Source organism: Vigna radiata, chromosome 2 (assembly GCF_000741045.1).
Source record: "Vigna radiata var. radiata cultivar VC1973A chromosome 2, Vradiata_ver6, whole genome shotgun sequence".
Taxonomy (NCBI): domain Eukaryota; kingdom Viridiplantae; phylum Streptophyta; class Magnoliopsida; order Fabales; family Fabaceae; genus Vigna; species Vigna radiata.
Window position 1 is genome coordinate 6,407,737 of NC_028352.1, and position 10,188 is coordinate 6,417,924.

General features: G+C 32.0%; 1 protein-coding gene across 12 annotated transcripts; it reads right to left on the reverse strand.

The window, feature by feature from the left end:
- Window positions 1-1,550: 1,550 nt before the first annotated feature.
- Window positions 1,551-9,086, reverse strand: LOC106756432 (receptor-like serine/threonine-protein kinase NCRK). Of its 12 annotated transcripts, none has more exons than XM_022778504.1 (11): window positions 8,913-9,086; window positions 7,584-7,773; window positions 6,275-6,361; window positions 5,715-5,819; window positions 4,851-4,964; window positions 4,196-4,474; window positions 3,821-4,062; window positions 3,399-3,695; window positions 2,869-3,102; window positions 2,308-2,538; window positions 1,551-2,136 (listed from the first exon to the last, which is right to left on the reverse strand). In XM_022778504.1, the coding sequence occupies exons 3-11, from the start codon at window positions 6,342-6,344 to the stop codon at window positions 1,876-1,878; spliced, it is 1,833 nt and encodes a 610-aa protein (XP_022634225.1). In that variant the 5' UTR covers window positions 6,345-6,361; window positions 7,584-7,773; window positions 8,913-9,086; the 3' UTR covers window positions 1,551-1,875. The 12 variants fall into 12 exon arrangements, with proteins under 12 accessions (XP_022634225.1, XP_022634224.1, XP_022634221.1 ...); XM_022778503.1 differs by having other exon boundaries at window positions 7,584-7,778; XM_022778500.1 differs by having other exon boundaries at window positions 7,584-7,819.
- Between the last annotated feature and the right edge of the window lie 1,102 nt (window positions 9,087-10,188).

A 10,188-nucleotide genomic window follows, 5' to 3' on the forward strand; every position in this document is an offset into this window, starting at 1 on the left:
GAAATGCATATGAAAAAAAACACCAAAGAATAAATTAAAAAACCCCAATGCCTCAGCGTATAAAAACATAATTACAAAAATAATTGATATTATTTCACTTTATTGATTAACAAATAAAAATCTTTTTTTAAATAGCCAAATCCAAATAAAATATAGAAAAAATTAATAATTTTATAAAATTGTCTTAGTAAAAGAGACATGATAGGCAAAACATTAATTATGTTGTTTCCTTTCTTAATTTATATTTTCTTAAAATTATAATTCTTTTACTAAAGTTAAAGTGTATATATCTAATTTTTTAATCTTATTTTATTTTTTATTCTTTATTAATAATTAGGGTTTATATTAATATTTGTTACATTATTATATATTTATCATAACTTGATTGTCATGAAATTCTTTCATATTTATATGAAATAAATATATTTTAACTTATTTATTGATATTTATAATTATATTTTATATTATAATATAGAAATTATATTTAAAAAATAATTTTAAAGTTTTTAAATTAAATAATTATAAATCATTTCTAAATATTTAAATTAAAAAAATAATGTTTAAATTAAAAATTATTTATTTTTATTTAATATTATTTTAATTGAGAATAATTAACTACAAATATATGTTCTAATAAATATGTAGTTATTTTGTTACAAAGGAATTATATTTTTATTTTTTCACTATTTTTTTTTTTTTGTAAATTAGTAGAGATATATTTTCTGGTAAATCTATAGTTATTTTGTTAGGAATAAGTTACAATTTTATTCTTTATCTATTTTTACATAAATCAGTGAGAAATTAGTAACAAATATTTTCATTCTAATAAAATAGGAATTTTATTGTAATGTATTATGTTTATTTTTTAATTATTTTAATTTTATATACTATTTTATTTTACTATCATATAAAATAAAATCTATAAAAATTACTTTTTATAATATTTAAAAAGTTCATTTAATTTATGGATATTTAACTTTTATGTTTACATATATTTAGCAAAATAATTGTGAATAGTCTACCATACATATGATAAAATGAATCAAAAAAATGTCTGTAGCTTAAACTTTTCAAGCTTAAACAAAAGAGATAAAAACCTTCCTCAAGCTTGCCTTTGCACTTTTCCTTTAAAAATATATCAGAAAACTTTGCTCTTCAGTTCTCCACAAGGGAAGCATTTCACAAATAGTAGTAGTTAGCATTTCACAAAAAATTTACAATAGATTATAATTTTTTTTATTTACTCTTAGTATCATGTTTAAGAGTTCTCTGAAATTTGATTATATATATTTTTTAATTTTCTATTTATTTATTAATAAAATGGAAGCTATTTTTAAAGATTAAATTTTTAAAACTTGTATTCGTGGTAAAAATTATTTAAATTTGTCTTGAAAAAAAAAGGTAAATTTATTTACACTAATATATAATCCAATTTTATTTAGATTATACATTAAAATCACTTTTTCTTGTCTGCATTTTAAAGAATGATTATATAATTTAAAAGTTATTTAGTTTTTAAATAAATAACTTAAAAAATATACCAAGATATAATTGTAGCATAAATATTTGTATGATCAAAACCTTTAATTTAATGTGTATGTGATCCGGTTCTTCTTTAGTTTTTTTCCACATAAAGAAAACCAGAAAGTTGTATCATCCTATATGTTTTTCTGTACAAGAAACAAACGAATATGATCAGAGCTTATCTAACACCACCTATGTGCTCTTCCTTTCAAAACAAAGTGAAAAAAAAAAATGTGTAGAGCATGATAATCTCCACAACAGATTAATTGCAGAATCGCTTATGGAATATCATTCAGCCATGCACAAGAAACACAACATAAACTCCTCAGAATTCTGCCAGCTGCTATGTTTTCAAGGAGCTTTGCCAGAGGTGATGCAAAAGGATTCAAACCTAGGCTCAGTTAGGTCTACCATTTCCTCTTCTGATACACAAGAGCCATCAGATTTTGAAGCCAAGATGATCAAACTCTCCATATACTCAGCTGAAACTGGATCTGCTTCTTTAGTTTTGTTCTTAACTGAATGATTATGATCAAGATATATTGGCAGTGAACTATGCGTTGGAAATTTACTGGGTGTGGCTTGCCTTTGCTTTTCTTCATCCTGCGGTTCCTTTACAAGTCCATCAAGAAAGAACATATCAGGATATGGTTTATTTTTCATTTTACATGCCACTTCAGAATGATCTATGATACCAGAAAATGTAACAACCAGATAACCAAAGTATACATCAAAACTTTGAAAAATAAGAAACCTGAAACTAGAAAGATTACAAGGATTAACCTGAAAGAGGCTGCCTGTAATGTTTCTTCTCCTCCTAGATTTTCCTGGGGAAATACTTAAAAGAATCTGAACAACCTCACTCATGGTTGGTCGAGTGTCAGGATCTAGCAGCAAACACTCCTTTGCTAAGTATGCCATCACCTGCACCTCTTCTTCTGGAAAGTTTCCTTTTAATTGTGGATCAACCAGTTCCATTATTACTCGCCTACTATCCTGTAAGCGAGGAGTAGCCTAAAACAGAAGTTAAGAAACATATATCAATGCTTGACTGTCCATAATCTTTTGTAGTTGAATTCACTAAGCTATGCAATATCAAGAACACAACCATCCTAGTTCAGATTGTAAATGGAAAATGAAATATATTATGGGGATGCAGAAGACACGATGAATCAATGATTGAAATGGAAAAAACAAAAGAAGTTTAAGCTATTATAAGTCAAAGATCCTCATGAAAATGATGTCCTAGTATGAGCATCGAGTTAGCACATTGAAGATCTTCCTAATATGAACAAATGTAAAATCAAGGTTGTGATTATTAGTTATGAGGATAATTTAAAATACCCATATAACAAGGCTTTCTTCTTTGCCAGTTGATTTATGGATGGGCTGCCGACCACTGATAAGCTCAAGAAGAACCACACCAAAACTAAAGACATCTGACTCAAGAGAAGCTCTACCAACAATGGCATACTCAGGTGCAAAATAGCCAAATGTACCCTGCATTCTTGCTGGAGAATTTGAACAGCTGGGGAGGTCATCAGATCTCAGGTTTTTAGCCATGCCAAGATCAGTTATCTGCAAGTTGAATATTTGAAAAGATTATGGTTTATACCTTTTGATTTAACCGACCACTACCTGCTATGAATCACTAACTCTACTTCCTAATCATAGTAGATTCATAAAAAAAAATTTAGCGGCCAGAAAGGTGTTACAGGATTCTAGTCCAAAACCACCATTTTGTATTTGCTTTCAGTATCTTACTGGCTCTGTATCATAAGCCAAACTCGTATTCATGTGCAAATCCAGGTAAAATATTTCATCCAATTCCCAATTTAGTACTACTGTGAATCCAGAACACACAAGATTCATACTTTTGCTTGCCAATTTTCATCCAGAAGAATGTTAGTTGATTTGACATCTCTATGAAGAATTCTTGGAGCAGCTGCTTCATGGAGATACTCCAAGCCCTTTGCAGCTCCTAACGCAATCATTACACGAGTAGCCCAATCTATATGTTTTCCAGAAATTCCATCTAAACAGTCCCTCAAATTTCCATTAGCCATGTAATCAAATACAAGTAACCTCTGAACATGTTTTCCTTTTAACTCTGAACAGTATCCAAGCAAAGGCACCAAATGACAATGATGAAGTCTAGATAATAGTTCAATCTGCGCAAACAAAAACGATTAATCAATAATTAATGTAAATGCTGTGCAGATAACTTCAAATGGGACATTATTATAACTTCAAATGGAAAGCCAATGAATACTGATATTGCATCATTAGGAACAACCTCCTTGAAAAATGCAGAGTCTGCTTCTGGCCCTCCTTGATCTTTTAGTCGTTTAACCGCCACATCGCTACCATCTTTCAGCCGACCATGGTATACATAACTGCTTCCGCCTAGTCCAATCAGGTTGGAAGATGAAAAGTTTTCAGTGGCATTTTCCAGTTCAGCTAAGGAAAATGGAAAAATATTTCCATGGTAAGTTTCTTTTGGGCTCCCAAATAAGAAAGAGGCTTTCTGAAAACATCCTACAGAAAAGAAAAAGGCAAATTGAGAACCAATGAACAATAGCAAATTAACAGAAAAGCCCCGGAATTGCATATACATTCATAAAATTTGAAAAGGGATACACATTGAAGCATGAAATTAAAACCAACTCACCTGTAATATGACAAATTGGAGAATTTATAGCAAATTTTGTTTCTGGCACTGAGGAAGCCCCTGACCTATGACTAATTAAGTTGGTGGTACTACCACTACTTGTTTCCTTATATGTTGAGAATATGGGTGATTGAACAGTACACCTGTCCCTTCTGTATACATGGCATAAGAGCGAGACAAGAAACGCCATGGTTGTGCATATAACACATATTAATAGGATAACTACAACAATCTTGATGGAAACACGTTTCTTTGAACCTCCCCGATTTCTGACAGTTCCTGAAGAATACATAAAAAGTCATACATTCAGTAAAAAAATTCCAATATCATTAACACAAAAATACGATGAAAAGAAGCAAAAATTTGAGAAACAAAAACATCTTGAAGTAAGAAGTGATATGCTATAAGAAATCATATATTCAGCTTCTGAGTTGTTTGATATAGGAACAAATCAACAATTTTGGTGTGAAATGGTATAATCTTTTTCCAGTATCAATTGGATAAGAATATGATGAAGATAGGTAAAAAGTTGAGAAACAAATCCAATCTTCAAGTAAAAAGCTATCTGTTATAGAAAAAAATGTATTAAATAAAGAGCAAGTGAAATTTAAGAGATGGAAATTCAGGACTAGAAGAAGAGATAGAGGGAAAGTACCCCAGGTGCAGTTGCAAGCTTTAAAACAATTAGGACTATGACCATCTGCTGCCACTTGGGGAAACCCATTTGAATCGCATATGCACTTCCATACGGATGCACTTTCTTCAGCATCTACATGGAAGGAAAAGCAGTCACCATATAATACTGAAGCTGTGATCATGGTATCCCCATTTCAACCGAAATGGAGAAATACATTGCTTTCCTACCATGTATATTGATTATCATCCACAATTAGCTACATAGCATCTTAGCTCCAAAATTTCTTTATGATAGTGTGAACATTTAATATGAATTCTACAATGAAACATTTGGAGGATCAAAGTTAACCTACACCTAATAATATCTAATGAGTTTTTGCCACTCTACAGGGTGTTCTTCTATCAACAAATATAATTTGAAATTTATTACAAAAGCACCTTGTATAAATCTAGGTTAATTCACTATACCAGAATTTTTTTTTTTCAAAAATGCATCTACTAATCATACCCAAAATCAAAGATCAAGCTAAATAATCAAGGGTAAGAATATAATAGGTGAAAAGAAGAGTAAAAACTGATGGGACATAGTAATAAAGGAAAACAAAGCAAGGTAATCGGAGCAGTTTTAGAATTAGCTTGAGTTGGCTAAGAGCAGTTCCTTAAAGAATTGGTTAGGTGGTTAGCTTAGAAGGAATTTTGATTGTATTGGAAAACTGAGCACCAGCTCTGTTGTGAAATAGAATTATTGATTTTCTTTATTAAAATGTAATCAGAGTTTGCAGATCTTCTTTCTTTCTTTTCTCAGCTGTCTTGTTTGTAGGTTCCTAAAAACATACAGCAGGAGGTTATCGGTCTTCATTCCACTAAAATATTAACCGCATACCTGAGTGGCAATCACATGACTTAGAACAATTAGCCAGAGAGAAGCTCCGATTCCCTTCAAAAGAACATCTACATCTCCACTTGTTTAGGTTATCAGAAGCGTCACCTGTAAAGAACAATAGAAGGCAAAAAAAGGTATTTTTGGCTCATTTGGATTTTATTTATCACTGAGATGAAACATGTAAAATATGTAAAACATGATGAAAGTGAAACTAATTATCAATTATCTCACGTTGCAGGAATAAGTCCATGTAATGTCCCCGTTTATCAAATACTACAACTATTTTCCTTTTTTCTTTATTTATGCAGAAAGCACCTAAATATCAGTATTCAACGTAAGCTATGCTATACTACTCACAAAATCAAAAAGACATTATTATTTTTTCGTAATTTGTGAAATAACTAGTGCTAAAATACAGAGCAAACTGAATGTACATACTCCCTGAAGTGTCCATAGGATTCGTGTTTTATTGAAGCAGTAAATCACCAAAATTTCTGAGCTAAGCTACTAAAACAATTGGAGAGTCAATTACATAGCATTTTCTAAATTGCTATACTAACCACAAAATGAGCTCTGAATCCAAAGCAAGCTAATAACTAGAGCAAGAGCAATTTTGAGCTGTGGCTTCATTTATTCCAACCCATACACTGCAAGTAAAAGAAAGGAAACAAATTACTTTAGATGCCTACAAAATGCTTGAGCGAACATGAACTGAAGCAACTAACAAAACTTAATTATGACTTATTCTCTGTATTGAAATAACTATGCCATTTTAATGATCACAGTTGAAAAAGAGAAAGAAAATAGCATCATATGTTAAACCAGTATTAAGAACAGGCTTAGTCTTCTAATATTCTGAGTCCAATCTGCATCTGTGGAAGCAAAATGGAAAAGTGATCCACCTGTTAAACTAATCCAAAAATTACAAGCTTCACACAAATAAATCAAGAGAGCCAACAGCACACCCATTTTTCAGTTTCTACCCTGTGCTACAGCAAGGAAATGGATGTCAATCATTTCATTCTTAATAAGGGTATATAAAATATCGTTTCCTGACCTAATTTCACAGCAATGTATGCAATGAAGGTAACAAGGGTAGGAAGGTTTGCCAACAAAACATCAGAGTCAAGGTTATTCTCCCTCAGTACCACATACTGAAACTATGGCCGTGGGGAGGTTATTGACTTAAAAACATTGTATGCAGAGTTAGGAAGTCAACAAAAAAGGTTGCAATAATGTTAATTAGCTGGAAGACGGGTCGACCGACAGAATTGTTACATCTTAAACCACAAAAAAAGAAATCAGTACAGGTAGTGAACTGGTAGGAAGCAGGGCTTAAGAACAGCCTCGAAAGTCTACAAATGGAATGTACCACAACACAAGAAACCATCACGGTTTTCACCCACAATTCTGCAAAGCTTGAGTTTTGGAGATAGGAGAAGAGGGTTTTGGTGCAAAGAAAGTCAAAGCAACAGAAGAAAACATAAGAGAAAGAAAGCTACAATGAGCATTTGAGAAAGCAAAGACTAAGATTAATAATATAGCTAGGAGGGTTTGCAAGGTTTTGTAATTTCCCCTCAAATTATGCACATTTTCTCTGTTCTGGAAAGAAAATAAACTATTCCACTAAACTGAAACAAGGAAAAAACAGAAGTAAAATAGAGTAATGAGAACACCAGTCACCAACCTCCAAGTTTCATTATTGGAGAACAATAAAGGGCAATCGGAAGAAAATCAATCACACAAATGGTAAACAGATATGGAGGATAGAGACCTATCAAAATGAGTCTATTCTACAAAAACAACATAAACATCTAGATATGAATTTATTCAATTGAAACTTAAAAAGGGAACCATCTAATCCTCCACCTCTTTGAAAATAACCCTTTGCTAACTGAAAACAACACTTCAACCTCCCTTCCAAATTTACTTGCATCTATCCAGAATAAACCACCTCATAGCTCAGCTGGTTTTTCACCCATTGCCTGATTAATTCTTCCTTCGTATGAACTATCTGACCCACTGAATTCACAGAATTGTCTTGTAGTCGTAACAGAATCTGTACTTTATTTAAAAATAAATAAAAATTTAGGGTCAAGTATACCCTTTTATCACAAACATGAAAAACGAAGTGGAATAAGTTAGTTTCAACTTTGGAGCACCAAATTTTACTTACTTCAAAAGAATAGAACAATAGGGTGTAGCTAACGACCAAAAAGATAAAGTACTGCTTTGTCATTTCTTGAATGAAAAGACGTGAGACAATGAAAAAACACTGACGGTATACACAGTTTAATGGATTTAGATAAATAAAGCATACCATAACTTTCATGTTACAAGAGAACCGTTAGTAATATTCTGTGGTAGTAGTAGAAGACTTCTTTGAACTCAGTTAAATTTATTAAAAACCACAAAACTTTGATAGTCTCTCTCAATAAATTTTAATCAATAAATGTGTGATTAAGATGCCATTGAAAATGTGACAGAATACAGATCACACATTAATAACGGCTACAACAAGATCTTTTTAAACTCAGTTTCTACTACTTGTATATGTAAACCAAAACCACAACCTTTTAATCAATAAATGCTAATTAGTAATTTAACAGTTACCAGTGAAAATGTGAGAGAACCCAGATGAGAATTGAATAGGTTTAATTATAATAATTATACTGTTTGTCCACTGGTTCATGACTGTTTCTCTACATATCATATAACATAACTTAGCTTGAAAGACATGGAGCCATCTACATATAGTTAAAATGTACTTAATCCCGTAAAGAAGAAATTCAACGCTGAGTTGTTTTGATCTAAACTGTGGGCCCCAAGTGACATGTTGCTTTGTCGTTTGTGGGGTCAGTGTCAATCGTGAAGGAGAGAGATGTCAGCACAGAAATCAATCAGAAAAATGAGCATTGCATTCCTCAAGAACAATCTTAATCAGCGGTGGTGACTCTGAGATCGTTATTGGAAAGCATGTTAATCCAAAAATGCCATCAAATTATGCTGTCAAGCATCCTTAATCAATCATTTCCTAAACTAATAAACATACCCTCTTAACTTTTTCCTTTAATTTGGTGGGGTTGATGTGCCAAACCAAACCACAATGCCACCGTCTATAGGTACAGCTACGTACGAGAATAATAACACCACCTATATTTTTTGAAAAAAGAAACTAGGACTTACCACAGTACATACCTCAAAGCCTTAGATCTGCTAACTGTGAAACATGCAATGTTGGGGAAATGAGAATTTCAGTGCAAGTTTTGGTGAAGAATAGGAAGGACTTTGAGAGTGTCGAAGGGCTTATAATGAAGTCACAGAGAAGAAGAGATTGATGAAGTGCCCGAAGCTATAGCTCCATAGCTAGAGAGAAGCAAGTGCATAGGTGGCAACCATTGCTTTCTTTATCAAACACGTGGTCCTACCAAGTTTGTCATACACATGCAATAAATTCACTGTAATAGTTAAATGAAATTTTTTATATTTAAGGACATAGAACCAGTATTTTAACTTTCCATATCATATTAATCTCACTTGATTACAAATTAAATATCTAACCCCAACATCCTAGCTGTTCTAATCTTCGATTAAACAGATTAATTATCTGCATCAAAGAAAATTTATTACATAGATTGGTATGACAATCACGTGACTCGTGACTCACATTACGAGGTATATCCAATCATGTAGTGTCCATACGTCTCCATTATCATTATATGTTTAGGTTTGCAATGAAAGATCCGAAAACGAGTAGGTTGAGTTTTACTTTTCTGGCCCATGTCATATAAAAAGCAGGTCAAAACAGAAATCCTATCGAACGTGGGAGAGAGCGGGAATATAATATAGGATTTGAATTTTGGAAGAAAAAAAAAATAAGGATTGAATGGTGTCTTTTTAAGAAAAGGAACATGATTGAACATGAAACTTGATAAATTGATGTAAGTTTAGATTGAACATTGAAAAAAAGTGAGAATGAACTCATGAGTTAGGCTTGAATGGAGACATTAGAGAATGAAATTCGAGATGTTCTAGTAAGGAAACAAGTGGTGGGTATAAAACACGAGGAGTTCTTTCATTTGTCCAAAGATATATTATATATGTTTTATATAAAAGTTAGAATTTTTGCTTTTTTAAAGAACAATATATGCTTTGAAAGATTAGATTCTAAAAGTGGCACCAATAGATTTTGAAATGTCATCCTGTCTCATATCATCATCATGTGTAGGTTATATTAAAAATATGTTCAGAATCTTACATATTTCATCTTGAACAAAGGCGTTTTAGAGAAGAATGCAAGTTCTCCTTTATTGTTGTCAGAATATTGTCATGAGATGAGATGAACGATGAGATGAGAATTGAGATGAGATCAAATGGAATAAGAGATGAGAGATGAGCGATGAGATGAGATGAGATGAGAGATGAGATGAGATCAAATGAGTCACGGGGTCGGGTGGTCTGGGAGTAAAGGGGT